The sequence below is a fragment of the Odocoileus virginianus genome, chromosome 15 (genome assembly GCF_023699985.2).
Source record: "Odocoileus virginianus isolate 20LAN1187 ecotype Illinois chromosome 15, Ovbor_1.2, whole genome shotgun sequence".
NCBI lineage: Eukaryota > Metazoa > Chordata > Mammalia > Artiodactyla > Cervidae > Odocoileus > Odocoileus virginianus.
The window spans coordinates 51,514,969-51,532,428 of NC_069688.1; the positions used below are offsets into that span (position 1 = coordinate 51,514,969).

Consider the following 17,460-nt stretch of genomic DNA (forward strand, 5'->3'; position numbering starts at 1 on the left):
CATACACATTTATATCTATGGCAGAAGCAGAGGTGAGGGATTTACTTCCTGCAAATACTCCAAAAAAACAATTGCTCCCAAACCAAATTAAAGCAAAAAAACCCCAGTTCAGATCACTTACTTTTGCACCGTCTTCCATCCTCAGCTAGAATAAATCCCTTTGAGCATTTGCAGATGTAGGAGTTACCACGGTTAACACAAATGTGTTCACAGCCATGGTGGGTCGATTTGCAGACATCCTTCCCTGAGGGGAATATAGGAAGTGAAGCAACCCCATCAGTGTAGAAATGAGCTGGACTGAACAGTCATGTCAGGGCAAAGCATGGAAATAAACCATTAAAAACTCCATTCAAACCTCCTCTATAACATCCCCTCTTTCAGTCTAATACTCAGGAGAGGGCATGGTAAAGGAAATCTCCTCTAAGAAATCTCTCGTTTCCATGAAACTGAATGGTAAGCTGAGTGATCAGGTGTCCTGGATTTCTTAATAATTTTTAGAATTGTTCAATGTACTTTGAGGTTTGATTTTCCCACCCTACTGATTTTTCCCCATAGACATCCCAGTTTCAATTGTCTAATGTACAGTTCTCATGTGTGAGGCACTTCAGACTCTTCAGAGTAGGGACAGCTCTTTAATCCTCACAGCATCCCGTGGAGAGAGGAGGGCAGGGGTAGTTATGCCCAATGGATACATGAAGAAACAAAGTTTGACAGTGTGGCCCAAGGTCACACAGCCCCTCAAGGACACGGCTGAGTCAGGAAGTGTCCTGAGTGGTCCTCCTCCACAGTATGAAAGCCTTCTGTTCTCTGGTTCCTTTCTGTCATTAGCTCCCTAAGACGAGAAGCTACCTACAAAATTGGAATCAGTGACTTACAGATCCCTCTGGAAGGAGGAATGGGAGGATTTGATTTAGCAATCAAATTTCAGAGGAAGAAGTTGAGCCTTGTGTACAATTGTACAACCTCAGCCTACTGTTGTACAAGTTGTATAAGCTCACCCTATTGAGCAAAAAAGCATGTTGAGTGTAGAAATGATGCACACATGTGTTCCATGCTTACAAAAACAGAAGCATGAACGAACGACTCAGGCAGACATAACGGGCCGAACTGTAGCCGTGGTCCCCACAGAAGGACATCGCAACATGAAGGCAAAACACAGCCTTGTGAAGGGCGCCCCGCAGAGTCAGGCCATGGACCCACGGGCATCCCAGGAATCGGTCTTGCAAATAGAACTTCCTGCTACAGGCAGAAAAGCCCCTCCTCCCGGGGGCATAATGAGGAGTGAGTTCTCCTTTGCCCCTCCGTGTTGACCTGTGGAAGCTGCAAGTTATCTCAGGAATCTGTGATGAAATTCCCCCAAGTCAACCTCCACAGCAGCTGAGTCTTTTTCTTTTTTTAAACTAAAGAAGGACCATCCTGCCCACTGGAGCAGAGTATCACAAAAACAAGTAGACCATGTCAAGACCCCCCCAAAGTAGGGGTTAACACCTCAGAATCTCACAGGGGGTGGAAATCCTGACCCCACGTTCGTCTATGGAGCACTTCACTGAGCTCACATGTCCCTCTCTCTCCCTCTCAGGGCTGTGATGGTTCATTTTATGCGTCACCTTGGCTAGGTTATGGCTCCTGGCTGTCGCATAAAACACTGGTCTAAATGTTGCTGTGAAGGTACTTCTTTAGATGAGCTAATATTTAAATCACGAGCCTTTGAGTAAATCAGATTATCCTCCATAATATGGGTGGGTCCTATTTTGAAGACTTTTAGAGAAAAACAGACTGAATTTCCCCCGACGAGGGAATTCTGCTTCCAAACTGCCTTCAGATTAGAGCTGCAATATCAGCTCTTCCCTGGTTCACCAACCTGCCCGGCAGATTCCTTATCTATTGATCTATCATCTATTCACACACGCACATGTATGTACACACACACAAACATACATTTCATTGGTTCTCTGGAGAACCCTGAGCAATATACCTTCTAAGAAAACTCTCATAATCTGTTCTGAGTGACCCACAGAAGTAAATGTTAATGGATAAACCAGACCCCCCTCCCAAAAAAAAAAAAACACCCTTCATCCCTTCTCTCACCTTCTGCCCTTACTTACAAAGTTTTCCAAGAAGCAAAAGCATTACAACTATGCTTTGACCCTCACTGCGATTGCTGACCCAGATTCTAATCCCTTCCAATGACTAGCCAGGCACTCTGCGAGGCTCTGGGCATCCACACGACTCCTGTGGAAAGGGGCTACAACTGGGAGAAAGTGAAAGCAGCGAAGAGCCTGACAACCCAGGACTCTGGCTGAGAAATTCCTGAAGCGCTGCGGGTCCAGTGGACTGATCACGAGCACAACAGTTTCAGAGCATCCAAGGCAGGAACTTAGAATAGTGACACTGACTATAACGGAAAACTTCCAACGTTAAACGAAGCTCTCTAACTGTCCTGAGTCGAAGCGACTTACTTCTGCAACGTCTCCCATCCTCGGCCAGCCGGAATCCCTCCATGCACTTGCAGACATACGACTCCCCAGTGCTCACACAAGCATGCTCACAGCCGTGGTCCACTGCTTGGCAGACATCTTTCCCTGAGGACAGCAAAGTTAAACACTTCACCAACGTCAGTTTTCCCTGGGCTTCACCCGGGAGGATCCATCCTTCTCAGCCCCTGGACTCCACGGCCATCTGAGCTCAGCAGCTCTCCTTCGGGTTCACTCTCCGAGCTTCCTCACTGTCACAGCCACCGCCCTCTACCAGCACCTACATCAGTGTCTCGTGAAAACGCCTTCCGCGGGCGCTGGTATGATTACTTAGGAGATTAAACCTCAATCTGGATTAGTGACGCTGAAATCTAGTTTTAGGTATTTCCCTGACAACGTGACTTTGGAGAATCACTTAACCTCTTGCAGGCTTACCTTTCCTTTATGAAAAATGAGAGTAATACTTTCAGATACCCATCTTTTCTTCAAATGCATCAATATGAGTTTCTCTTTGTAAAGTACTTTGAGAAGCTTGAGAAAATGACTGACAAGGGTGGGAATCACTTGCTCGGGGTTACCCACTCCCCTTTGACTTGACGGAGATGTGTCTTGGCCCTATGGAAAAGACCTTGCTTTCTGAGATGTAGGTATGGCCTCATCAAAAGGGGGTCTCTAAGAGGGATTTGTGCCACCAGAAACAGTAGCAACAATATTGTTAAAGATAAAGAAGCAGAGGCTCAGAGAAGTTAAGCAGCTTGCCTAGCTAACTAATGGCAGCGCTAAAAGCTGAGAGAATCAGATTTCAGACTGGACATCCTTCCAGGAGAGCACATCGCCAGCCTCTTGTTCCTGTCACAGGGCATGTCACCTTCAGTTGTGGCTCTGGCTTTGACTTCTGTCACATGTCCATTTGTTTGTTTTCTTTTTAATAGGCTTTCTTTTTCTTTTAGGACAGTTTGAGATCTATGGAAAATTGAGAATATAGTACACAGATTCCCTGTAAACCGCATACCCAGAGTCCACTAGTATTAACATCTGATATTAGTGTGATACGCTTGTTATGATGAATGGACTGATACTGATACAGTAATATCAAACAAAGCCCATAATTAATTTACATTTTCTTAGTTTTCAACCTGATGTCGGTTTTTTTCTGATCTAGGATCCCACATTACATTTACTGGTCTTGTGGCAACAGTTTTTGAGAGCAACTGATTTACACAGAGATCAGGCTGGTGGATTTCAGGCAGAGATCAGACATAATAATGGGAACACACTCCAATAAGAACTTACTTCTGCAGGTCTTCCCATCTTCACGGAGTATATACCCTTCAAAGCATCGGCACACGAAAGAGTCTCCACTGCTTACACATGAATGTTCACAACCGTGCTTGCCCAAAGCACAAGCGTCCAGTTCTGAGAATCCAAGTGGAAACAAAGAAACAGAAGAAGGAAATGATTCATACATTAGTGACTTCTTTAATCTTTTAAGATATTTCAGACACCTTAAATGAAAGCAATACTTTATCCTACAGGGCACATTTCAAAATAGAAAGCATGTCTATGAGCAAAATGTCTTAATATATAAAGAGCACATAAAATAATACTATCATCTCTGTAGGAAAAATGAACAAAAGACACGGAAAGACAAGTTAGAAAAGGAGAGATAGAAATGGCCTATAAATATTAGAAAATAAGTCCCACATAACTGATTATCATGTAAACATAATGTCAGATTATTAGATAACCATGATTATCTGCATATCCGCTTATGTATGCATGTATGTGTCCTACTTCGGTCATCCGTCCATCCATCCATTCATTCATTCATTTGTTCACTGAGCTGTGGAATAATTCATGAGTCCCCTCTCTCTGAGCCAGGCACTCTTCCAGTCTCTGGGGACGTAACAATGAGTAAAACCAAGTTTCTGCTTTTGTGAAGCTTACATGTGGTGGCAGGGGCGGAAGGAAAGAGGGGCAAGACAGACAAATGTATATGTCAGAAAAAGGTGCTACAGAGAAAAGCAGGATGAGGGGGATGGGGAGGGCCTGCTGATCTGGGGCATGCGGAGGGATTATTTTCCTCGCCATGTCAGAGAAGGTGACAGTGAGCAGAGCCCTGGAGAAAGAGACAAGTGAACGCGTGGTGTTTGGAAAGAATGACACCCAAGGAAGTACAGCATCCACAAACAGTGGCAGGAGCGGGTGCGGCAGGTTTCAGGAAAGGCAAGGAGATCAGGGGACCAGGCAAGCGATGAGCCAGGACAGATCTCGTGGGAGTCACACGCAGTGGTTGCATCTAAGTCAGAAGGGGTCACTGGAGGGTTCTGAGCAGTGGAGTCACGCGGACTGACTTTTTTCTTAAAGGACCACTGTGCACAGAACAGGACATGGGTGAGCCTGGAGCAGGGAGAGTGGGAGAGAGTCACTGCACTGACCCTGGTGGCCCAGACAGGCGGGCGAGAGGGTCAGACCGTGGCTGGACTTTGAAGGCAGAGCCTGCAAGCTTTGCTGATGGGCTAATACAAAGAGTCCATCTTCACATGGATATGACAGAAGAGCCATGGGTGACCCTGAGGTCACAGGACAGAGCAACTGAAGAATGGCCCCGCCATCCATGGGGCTGGGGCGGCTTCTGTGACAGCAGGCGGTAAAAACCAGGCTGTGTTAAAGCTTGATACTGAGGACAGATGGAAAGGGACTTTTTCTAAGAACCAAACATAATTCTGAGAGTCAACACCATCATTTCAGATGGAGCAGAATTTCTACAGTGGCTGTGAAGTGAGGTTTTAAAACGAATGCTCCAAAGCACATAATCACTTATATAGCCAGGCACAGACCATACGCTTTTTTCTAAGGCATTTTTGCAGTATTTTTCTTGGAGGGGAGTCTTGAGAACGACCCTATGGGTTAATTAAAGCAGCTGTTGTTATTCTCATTTACCAGCCAGGGAAACTATGCTTTGGGAAGATTAATGGCTTGCCAACATCAGTTGCTAATATGTGACAGCATCAGATTAAAAATGTAATCTTCTGATAATAAATCCCATGTTTTCCCCTGCTACACTGCGTTGCTATACTCTAAAGTAAGCTTCCAAACATGAAGGGAATTTTGTCTTCGTTTGGGCAGAAGGGCCGCCAAAATCTGAACAGTGGGAAAGCGTTGTATCAACTAAAATTATAGCTGCAGACGAGAGTCAAAGCAGAGCTGGCCCTTGCTCTTTGCTCAGAACATGACTTACTTCTCCGGGCACAATCTAGACTCATTATTGATGCAGAACATTTCTCGATGGCTTGGGGTAATCCCTCACGTAGTGTTGAGTGGAAATACAATTGAGTGATCCATAATATAGACAGCCGGCTGGCTGTGGAGGTGAGCGGGTTTTTTTTTTTTTCCTCACCATGAATTTATATTAAGAATACTCCATTTTCCAATGTAATACAATAGCTATAACTCTTTCAGGCCAGCCTTGTCAAGCCATAATGCAGACAGGCCCTCCTGAGCACGCCCCTTCTTTCTGGAGCATCCCCCATGCCCTGTCCTGTCCCTGTAGCATCATCTCAGGCTGCAGTTTTGAAGAGTGATTGAGTCTTTGCACAGGGATCCTGAAAGGTCATTGGCCCCCCAGGCTCTTGCCGGATGAGTCTGTACTTGGCAGAGGGGCACTGCTTTCCTCTATCGGGAGCCCGCTGAGCCTGAAAGCACTGTTCTCAGGGGGCATCCTCATCATTGGCTGCAGATGATCCTGGGAGCTCCCAGGCCAGCCTCTGAGCTCTCCTGGGCTTTTGTACTAATAGCTGTTTGGAAATCATGTTGTGTGCATGCTTTAAAAGCATGTAGAGAATTTGGGTTTTTAACCTTTTCCCTTCTTAGCCACTCGGGGCATCTGATCAGGAGAATAGAGTGATAGTTCTCAATCTCAGGGGAACATCAGTCACCTGCAGAGATTATTTGGAAAGACAAAACGGGCCCATGATTCAAAATTCAAACATACTAAGGGGAGACGTCCCCTTTGGAGGGGGTATCTGGCAGTATCTACCTAAAGTACAAAATGTAACTTTGACCTGGCAGCTTTACTTCTTGGATCCTCTCCTGCAGATACCCTGGCACCATATGGAGAGATATACTTTCAAGTCATTCACAGCAGCATCGCGTGTAATAATGAAAAGTGGGAGACAACCCAGATGTCCACGACTACTCAGGAGACAAGCTGAATAAATATTCTGCACAGTGAGACGCTGTGCTTAGGCGCTCAGTCGTGTCCAACTCTTTGTGACCCCGTGGACTGCAGCCCACCAGGCTCCTCTGTCCATGGGGATTCTCCAGCCAAGAATACTGGAGTGGGTTGCCATGCCCTCCTCCAGGGGATCTTCCCAACTCAGGGATCGAACCCAGGTCTCCCATATTGCAGGCAGAGTCTTTACCAACTGAGCCACCAGGGAAGCCCAAGAATACTGGAGTGGGCAGCCTATCCCTTCTCCAGGGGTCTTCCCCACCCAGGAACTGAACCAGGGTCTCCTGCATTGCAGGCGGATTCTTTACCAGCTGAGCTACCAGGGAAACCCCAATGAGACACTCAGTTCAGTTCAGTTCAGTTCAGTCACTCAGTCGTGTCCAACTCTTTGCGACCCCATGAATCGCAGCACGCCAGGCCTCCCTGTCCATCACCAACTCCCGGAGTTTACTCAAACTCATGCCCATCGAGTCGGTGATGCCATCCAGCCATCTCATCCTCTGTTGTCCCCTTCTCCTCCTGCCCCCAATCCTTCCCAGCATCAGGGTCTTTTCCAATGAGTCAACTCTTCGCATGAGGTGGTCAAAGTATTGGAGTTTCAGCTTCAGCATCAGTCCTTCCAATGAACACCCAGGACTGATCTCCTTTAGGATGGACTGGTTGGATCTCCTTGCAGTCCAAGGGACTCTCAAGAGTCTTCTCCAACACCACAGTTCAAAAGCATCAATTTTTCGGCGCTCAGCTTTCTTTATAGTCCAACTCTCACATCCATACATGACTACTGGAAAAACCATAGCCTTGACCAGACGGACCTTTGTTGGCAAAGTAATGTCTCTGCTTTTCAATATGCTATCTAGGTTGGTCATAACTTTCCTTCCAAGGAGTAAGCGTCTTAATTTCATGGCTACAGTCGCAGCTGTAAATAAGATAAGCAAGTTGTCTATGTAATAGTTTGAAGAAATCTCCAGTAAATATCATCAAATGAAGGAAAAAAGGCATAGAATGTGGTACATAGTGCGCCATTTGTGTGTGCCTAAGGAAAGGGGAAAAATATAAACAGATATTTGTATTGGCTTTTATTCACATAAAGAAAAGTGAAAGTGAAAATCGCTCAGTCATGTCCAATCCTTTGTGACCCCATGGACTGTATAGTCTACGAAATTCTCCAGGCCAGAATACTGGAGTGGGTAGCCGTTCCCTTCTCCAGGGGATCTTCCCAACCCAGGGGTCGAACCCAGGGTTCCCGCATTGCAGGCAGATTTTTACCAGCTGAGCGACCAGGGAAGCCCCTAAAGAAACACAAATGGAATGGAAATAAAATGGAATGTTAGCTATCCATTGCTGTGAAACAAGTTATGCCAACACTTAGCAGCTTAAGGCAACATGTGTGATGTCACACAGTTTCTGAGGGTCTGGAAGCCAGGAGTGGCTCAGCGGGGAGGTTCTGGCTCAGAGTGTCTCGTGAGACTGCACTCGAGCTGGTCCCCTGGGGGCTGCATTGATCCCAAGGCTCCACTGGAGCTGGCGGATCTGCTTCTGAGCTCACTGGTGTGTGCATTGGCCTCAGTTCCTCCCTGGCGGTTGGCCGAAGGCTACAGTTCCTCGGCGTGTGGGCCTCTCCACAGGCCTGCTCCCAACACGGCTTCCCTTAGAGAGAAGCCGACATGACTTCAAGAAGCCAGAGTGAGCTCCCAGAAAGCAGCCACAGTGTTTCTGATAATTTCACTGGAGAAGGGACACACCACCGTTATTTTCTATGCTGTCGGTCACGCAGCGGACGGTGACGGAGGGAGTGAATACACGTGTGTGAATCCAGGAGGGGCCGCCCTGGATGGAGACTGCCCATCACCAGTTACCGATGGGAACTGCAGGGAGGCAGGGGGGTGGAAGTGGGGGGCAAGAGCAGGAGCCAAACTCCTCAATGCACGTCTTTTTGTATTGTTTTGATTTTTAAACTATGTATACCTTTTACCCATTCTAAAAGTAAAGTCAAATTTAAACAGACCAAAAAAAATCTTAGAAAAGTACTCTTCTCTCACCTTTGACACCCTATGTCATTATTTTTTAAAGGCAGCACCGTGATTCATTTAACCAGTTTCTTACTGGAAGGGCACTGAGGTGGTTCCTAGGCTTTGCTATTACCAATGTTACTGCAGGGGATATTTGTGTGCCTGTAGTTTTGCATACAACGGGAAAGCATGCCTCAAACATCTAGAAGTAGGATTGCCTCACTAAAGGGTAGGAACATTTACCCCCGGATAAATATTTTTCAAATTGTCCTGCAAGGAGGTTGCATCAATCAATGTAAGATAATCTCTATTTCGGGAGGTCCGGGGTGCTGCCTGGACTTTCGGATGTTTTAAAAGCCCCATGGATGACACCAACAAACTGCCAGAGGTGAGATGCCAGTGCGGGACAGACCTTCCCACGTGTCCAGAGAGGTGATGCTGCTCCTCCACCATCATGAACCACCTGCCACTGTCTTTCTCCCGGGCTGTTATTCCATCTACTAACTAGGTCTCCACAAACCTACTTCACCCCATCCAGTCCTCTTCTAAAGCATGCATACAGGCATCCTTCCCTCCGTCTGCCTGACACCCTTTAGTGCTTCCTGAGAGTCTGGCTAGGACACAGAATTGTTAGTGAGGTTCACAGGACCTGCCCGCTGCCTCATCTCAGCCACACTCCCCCCAGCTCTGAGTACTTTCTTTCAGCACCTCAGGACCAAGCCAGAAAGTAAAAGTGGCTCAGTCATGTCTGACTCTTTGCAACCTCCATAGACTACACAGTCCATGGCATTCTCCAGGCCAGAATACTGGAGTGGATAGCCATTCCCTTCTCCAGTGGATCTTCCCAACCCAGGGATTGAACCCAAGTCTCCCGCATTGCAGATGGATTCTTTACCAGCTGAGACACTAGGGAAGCCCAAGAATACTGGAGTGGGTAGCCTATCCCTTCTCCAGTGGATCTTCCTGACCCAGGAATCCAACTGAGGTCTCCTGCATTGGAGAGGGATTCTTTAGTAGAGCCGCCAGGGAAGCCCACCAAGCCAGAAGCCCTTCCCCTACAGGGCTCTGCCCAGCTGATCATCTGCTGCCTCCACCTCCTCTAGATGTCTTCTGGGACCTCCTTGCACAGAGCCTCACAGCCCCAGGCATCTGCCCCCTCTGGTAACGTCACACCTAGTAGTTGTAGTATTAGTCACTCAATCATGTCCGACTCTTTGCGACCTCATGGGCCGTAGCCCGCCAGGCTCCTCAATGGGATTCTCCAGACAAGCATACTTGAGTGGGTTGCCAGTCCCTTCGCCAGGGGATCTTCCTGACCCAGGTCCCCCGCATTGCAGGCAGATTCTTTACTGTCTGAGCTGTAGGAAAGCCCAGCATCACAGCTATCACCAAACAGTTACTGGTTGCTCTGGACCTATGCCCTCCTCCCTACTGGACGATGCTCACACGGGCTGTGACCTCTAGGGGACCATGGGCTGCACCTGCCCTCCTCTCCTGCATCTCCCAGCTCCTAACTTAATGCCTGGCCCCCACAGCAGGTCCTCAGCAAATGCCTGCTGAGTAAAAGGAAACATTTCCTCAGCTTTCTACTCTGAAAACCAAGGGTCACGAGAGTTTTAAATGAGAACCCACGCCGTGGGGATGGTGGCGGTCAGCTGGGTTCGCCCTTCTCTCCCTCCTTCCAGCCTTGCAGAGTGCAGTCCGCATTTGTTCAGAAAACGTCCAGTTTTTGCACACCAGGGACATTCCTGTCACTCATAATTAAAGAACCACACACGGTAAATTAGAGAAGGCCAAACTTGTGATGTAGCTAACTCCCCGACCACAGGCTTTCAGCTGCCTTTCAGTCACCCAGTCTGGAAACCAGCGTGGAGTCAGCGTCTCCCCGGAACTAAGGGTACTCTCTGCTAGGAAAGCATGTCAGCGGTTACCTAACAGGCAAAGAGAGCCACCGTCCCTGACTCACGAATACGGAGGGCCTTCAGCCTGGGGAGAATGGTGGGCACTCCGACAAGAGTTCGTTCATTCAGTGAGTGTTTATGGAGCACTTACTCTGCCAGCCTCTGCCCTCGTTCTCGGGCTGGAAGGGACCTTGGGGTTGAACTGGTCCAACACCTTCTTTTAAAGTCACAGAAACTGAAGGACACAGAGTGGGTGTGACTTGCCCAAGGCCCCCGACCCTGCAGAGGTGATTAGTCTCAGCCGTGCTGGGGGCAGAGGTGTGATTAGATCACAGGTCTGTCACCTCTGCGGTCCCTGGTCCAGGGGTCATCCTTGCCCAGCAGGCTCAGCAGAGGCTGCTAAATTCTCAGAAGGCAAACTAAAACAGTTTTCTCAAGGGAAGCTGAACCTCCAAATAGCATGATGTAACTCTAAATGCTGCAGTGGTCTGTCTCAGTGGCTCCTCCAGGCTCAAATCTCTCCAGTCTCCCTCTCAATTCAGCACTTGGTACTTACTACTCAGTATTCAGTACTTAGTACTCAGTACCCTCAGCTTCTTTCAGATCACTCTCTGGACCCTGGCTGGCATGTTCTATTTCCTGTGCCTGGGAAGGCCGCCCCCTCTGTTTTAGTCCTTTGGGGCTGCTCTAACAAAACACTTCAGACTGAGTAGCTTATAACAATAGAAATGTATTGCTCACAGCTCTGGAGGCTGGAAGTCTGAGGTCAGGGTGCCAGCATGGTTGGGCAAGAGCCCTCTTCCAGGCCACAGACTTCTTGTATCCTTACATGGCGGAAGGGACTGGAGAGCTCTGTGGGCAGGGATCTCATTCATATGAGCTCCGTCCTCACGACCTAATCACCTCCTAACGGCCTCGCCTCCTAACACCATCACCTTCCACAGTTAGACTTGCAACATATGAATTTGGGGGGACACAAATATTCAGTCCACAACACCCCCCATCTCTGCATAGCTCCCTCCATAAGTCTCTGAAGGTCAGATCTAACACCTCTTTCTCAGGAGACTTCCTCTGGACCAGGTGAGGGTCCCCCTGCCAGATGCGCCACGACACCTCTCCTTCCCACATCATGACCCTCGTCACACAGAATGGAAGATCCATCCTTCATATCTTTCTTCCCTGAGAAATTTTAAACTCCGTCAGGGCGGAAACCGAACCTGCATCAACCCCACGGAGGCCCAGGGTCAGCATAATACGACCAGCACAACACAGGCCCACAGGAAGTACTTGTGGAGACTGAGCATCAGTGAGCCAGAAGTACCTAGACGCGAATCCAGGGACGAGAGTGAGGACAGACTGGGAACCATCACTTGTGTGACGTGGATGCAAGGAGTTAGGAGACAGCTCAGGATGCAGGAATAAAACATTTAGAGAAGGATCCTCTTTTTTAAAAAAGAAAAAAACATGTAAGAAGGCAGGTCTACATATTAATTAAAGCCTTATCATGAAGAAGGTCTGCGACTCATGATCACGATGAGCAGACGCTTCAGGACGTAGCACAGGTTTTAGGGCCCGAGTCTCACAGCCCCACACACTGATACAGTCTGTTCCTCACATCTGGATTCCACATCTGGTGACTCATGCACGGGCTGCGGTGCAGCAATCATGGGGTAATGTGTTCCGAGGACTCGCACCTCAGTGGCGATGACAGACAGCAATCCTGTGTCTGGGGCTCCACGTAGGAGGTTATTAAAACCAACCCCAACCCCAGAGGGAGAAAGCCACAGTGGCCGCCTGCCAAGAGGGTGACCAAGGCTGAGAGACAGAATTACACCATTTGCTGGAATTTTTAAAAATAATAAATCTAGCAGCAGCCATTCGTTTGCTAACTCTGTGTGGGTTTTTTTTTTCTCAGACAAACCAGAAGCAGCTCAACTGAGACGTATTTTTAGAGGTCACCCCGGGTAAGAGATTCTGAAGTCAGGGGACCCCAGTTTTAACTCTGACTCTGTCATTGACCCCCAGGGTAGCTTAGGGGGGCATCAGTTTTCTCCCCATGCCACAAAAGAAAGAAAAGATCTCTAAGTTTCCTTCTGTTCCTTTCAACCTCTAATGTGAATACATGAGGGTAAAGAGTAAAGTGGTCTTTTCTCTTCAGTCTCTGTGATGGACTGAATTGTGTCCTCAAATTCCAAGTTGAAGTCCAAACCCTCAATGTGCTGGTATTTGGAGGTGGGGCCTTTGGGAGGTCATTAGGGTTAGATGAGGTTATGAGGGTGGGACCCCCATGATGGGATTAGTGCCCTTCTAAAAAGAGACTACAAGAGAGTTTATTCTGTGTGTGTGTGTGTGTGTGTGTGTGTGTGTAATGGGAGGACACAGCAGGAAGGCAGACATCTGCAAGCCCAGAGGAGGGTTCTCAGCAGAGCCTGACCATACTGGCACCTTGATCTTGGATGTCCAGCCTCCAGAACTGCAAGATAATTACTTTTCTGCTGTTTAAGTCACAAAGCATACAGTATTTTTTGATGGCTGCTTAAATATAATAACACACTGCTCTTGTCTTGCTCAGGGTTGCTTCAGTCCTTCAAAGTCAGTCTGGGAGGCAGCAAGTAGGAAAAAGCCTTTGCACACCCACCTCTGGTGGCCAGTGTAGGAGTATCCCCAGCTGAAATTCCCAGTGCTCTATGCTTGTCACTCAGATCTGCCTTAGCACCACCCACTTGCTACAAGAAGGTAGTGCCTGAGCTCTTGAGTCTGACTCCTCCTAGGTAGTCTCCACAAGGAAGGCAGGCCAGGCCTGCCAGGAGTGGGTCTCCAGGGAGCAAAGCAGGATGCTGCCTCAGCCCTCTCCTAGTGTGGGGCCGTCTAACAGTGGGAAGTATTTCAACAAGAGTACCTTCGAGTTTATGGCAATTTACAAGTTCCCCCAGCACTTCAGTGAACATCTCTCCCTGTGCCACACAGTGACCCTGAGATAGAGGCATAAATGATCATTCCCAGTTTACAGGTGAACAGTTAGATGCAGGCAAGAGACCTAAGAAATGTGGGTTTGGTCCCTGGGTCAGGAAGATCCCCTGGAGGAGGGCGGGCATGGCAATCCACTGCAGTATTCTCGCTTGGAAAATCCCATGGACAGAGGAGCCTGGCGGGCTATGATCCAGAGGGTCACAGAGTCAAACATGACTTTAGCAACTTAGCATGCATGCAGTCAGATCCAGAGAGGTCAGTTCCCTCTCAAGATTTAAACCCAGTCTTTGGGCTCTTAGTTCAGGGTTCTTTCTACTCTGCCATGCTGATTCTAGATCTGTGCACAGGTGGTCACAGGGAGAGGTCCTGACGGGGTCTCACTGCAGCGGCTGGAGCGGAGCTGCTCCCAGCAGGCCAGGAGGGCAGAAAGTTCCCCATGGAGGTGATGCTGGCCCTGGGCTGGGTTTCTGCCAGCAGAGATGGGATATGGAGGTTGTCCTAAGTGGAGACAGGCTGGGCTGGAGGTTCAGACCCTGCTCAGAGAAGAGGGGAGCTGACTCCTTTGAAGAACTGGAGGGAACAGGGAAGAAGACCTGAGTGGGGCTCAGGAGGTGGAGGAAGGTGTTCTCTGCCACCTGCCAAGTCAAGGTCCCATGAAGGTTCTGGAACAGAAGATGGACCCTGTGCCAGGTGCCACAGGATGAAAACACAGGTGGTCACTGCCCGTTCACTCAACATTCGTTGAACTTTATGGAGCATTTCCTGTGGGCAAGGCCTGGAACTCAGTCTCTAGTAAGACCCGGTCTCTAACCTCCAGAGACTCGCAGGCCTGTGGGCTCTATGCTCCAGGCACATCTAGACTAGAGAGTCTTTCCTGATGCTGAGATGCGCTTGCACTAGGTTTATTTCAGAAATTTCCAGGTGGTAGAGACAGGAGGAGTCCTCTCAGCTGCAGCTTGCAGAAGAGACTCCCTGATTTCCCTCCCCACCTCACCCCCTCAAGGGTTGTGGAACAACCCTCTAAGGGGTGATCGCAGCTTGGGGGTCAGGGGACCGAGAGGAAGGGAGGATGGGCCTCACTCCAAAGGCCAGAGAGCCCAAGGTGCCTGCAGGGGTGTGAGAGTAACAGTGTCCATTCCTTCTAGGGCCCTGGGAAACTGCACCTGTTCTCCATGCTTCAGAGAACCTTCTGGAAAGTGAGCAGAGTATTCTTCAGGCCACCTGCTATCAAGGCGGTAAGTGGAGGCTGCCTTTAGGAAGGGCCAAGGACACCCTTATCTGCTGAGCAGGCCTGGCTGAACCCCAGCAGGCTCCCCATCCACAGCCCAGCATGATTTATGAAAAAGACACAGTCATGGTGTCAGGATCTTAGTGATCTGGGACAGAGCTAGGAAACACACATTCCCAACCTCAGTGTACTATGGCCACACTGAAAACACAGCCCATTATTACAGAACAGGGCAGCTAGACTGAATCGACCCAGGGCAGACAGAGGCTTCAAACAGGGGACAAGCTCAACAGATATGTGTCAGATGGCGGGTAAAATGCATCTCTTACAAATACCACCACTGCCTGTGTGTGGGCTCAGTCATGTCCGACTCTGCAACCCCATGGACTACAGCCCCCCAGGCTCCACGGTCCACGGGATTTCCCAGGCAAGAGTGTCAGAGTGGGTTACCATTTCCTTCACCAACTGAGCTATCAGGGGGCCCTGACTTCCCTGGTGGCTCAGATGGTAAAGTGTCTGCCTACAGTGCGGGAGACCCGGGTTTGATCCCTGGGTTGGGAAGATCCCCTGGAGAAGGAAATGGCAACCCACTCCAGTACTCTTGCCTGAAAATCCCATGGACGGAGGAGCCCAGTAAGCTACAGTCCATGGGATTGCCAAGAGTCGGACACAACTGAGTGACTTCGCTTTCTTTCACCATTTCCTACTCCAACCATTGCCTGAGGATAGGATACTTCTAATTCATCTGATCATCTCATGTAGACACACCATATATAATAAACAAATACATATCAAAATTCACTTCTAATGGCATTGTTGCACGTTTACTCAAATGGATGATATCACTGTATCATTAGTTACAAGCCCTATAAATGAGAAAATGGACATTTGAAAGTGTCAGTGGCCATAACAGATGTGGCTAGAAGGAGGGAGCAGGACACGCGATTGTAAGGAGGAGGGGTAGCATTTGTTTGGAAGGGTCCTGAAAATTTCTTAGACGTCCTGTGATTATCTTATAGTCAGTTCTTGGTTATCACAGTAATGGGGAGGGTCAAAGAAATGCATGGATAATCTAAGATGATGAGAATTAAAATAAATCAGTTAAAAAGCAGGCTTCTGGCTTTGGCATGCAGTCAAATGTACATGCAATTCGACACACCCACTCTCTTTCTGCACCCTGATGTCCAGCCCCTCCCTGTGCTGACCGTGCTGGCCAGGACAGCTGGGCAGGCAGCCACGAGCAAGCCATAAAACTCAAGACTCCATCCCAAATGGGGGAAACCTTTTCTCACAGGCAGCGGAGTTAGAGAGGCACACCCAGCCATGCAATCAGGGCACCTGCCCAAGTGAACAGGTGACATTGAAAGGTGGACACGTTAGGTTGTGACCACAGTTGTATCAGTGGTCAGGGAACCTGGCCCTATAACTGGAAAGACTAGCAGGACCCGAAAGGTACATGGCAATCCTGTTCCTCCACTTCTGACCCCTTCTCTCAAAATGACTATTTTCAAGTCTTTATCTTGGTCCACTCCGACACAGGACTGCAAGGCAGAAAACACAGCATCCTTGAGTGAAGACGAGGACATCTGGAAGCTTTTTTTTTTTAAGTAATGGAGACAGGAATTGGGATCAGCTGCCAGGAAATATGTACCCAGGAAACATCACTGCCAACCTCGCCCCTGCCATCTGCTGTCAGATTATCTGAATTGGGGGAGGGGATGGGGTTCTCAGGAGACTCCCCTTCTCGCAGAACTGACTTTGGAGTCAGAAAAATCCATAGTTTGAACCCACCGCGTAACAGTTGGTGACCTTAGGCTTTTCACTTAGTCTGCTGGTGAGAATTCCGCTGAGGCTGCCACTCAGAGAAAGCACGTGCTCGGCGCGGAGCGCAGCCGGAAGTCCGCAGACAGGAAGGCATCTACTTCACTATAACTCCTAGCGGCTCCGAAATGACCGCGGGCCAGACAGGAAGAGGCGAAAGCAGCCCGTCTTGGGACAGGGAAGCAGCAGCCGCCCGGGCTGATATCGCTGGGAGGGGGGCTTCGCACACTTTCACCCACGAACCCCGGGGGCGCAGACCCACCCGTGGTCACTGTCCTCGGCGCCCCCCGCCCACGATCGCCCGCGCCGGGTCCCCCTCGTCCAGCGTCGCAACACTCACTGGCACAGGTCTTGCCGTCACTGCGGAGCACGTGTCCCTCGGGACACTCGCAGACGAAGGATCTGTCCGTGTTGACGCAGGAGTACTCGCAACCGTGGTGGCTGAGCAAGCAGTAATCCACTCCTGCAAAACCCCACAGCCAGGGAATCAGATCACGGTCCCGCGCACCTCCCTAACCCTCCTCCTCCTGCCCCGGGAAGGCGCGCGGCCCCCAGGGGACAGCCCCGCCATCTCCCCCGGAGCAACGAGCAGAGGGCAGGGCAGGGCCCGCCGTCCCCTCCAGCCGTCACGTTCTCCACGCCGGTGGCAAAGCTCTTCCCTGTAAAGAGCAGCAGGAAGGGCACTCACGCGAGCAGGTCTTGAGGTCGTCGTTGATGAGGAAGCCTTCCGAGCACTGGCACACGAACGAGTCCTCCGTGTTGAGACACAGCTGCTCACAGCCGTGGTCCTGCTCTGCGCAGTGGTCCACTCCTGCAGCGACCA

The 17,460-nt window shown here is 49.4% G+C and overlaps 1 protein-coding gene across 1 annotated transcript in view; it reads right to left on the bottom strand.

Annotated features, from left to right (window-relative positions):
* Positions 1-17,460, bottom strand: part of MATN2 (matrilin 2) — a 169,292-nt gene that overhangs the window by 20,742 nt on the left and 131,090 nt on the right. Inside the window, 5 exon segments of the mRNA XM_070477357.1 lie at positions 122-244; positions 2,460-2,582; positions 3,768-3,890; positions 16,978-17,100; positions 17,326-17,448. Coding sequence (XP_070333458.1) covers positions 122-244; positions 2,460-2,582; positions 3,768-3,890; positions 16,978-17,100; positions 17,326-17,448 — 615 coding nt within the window.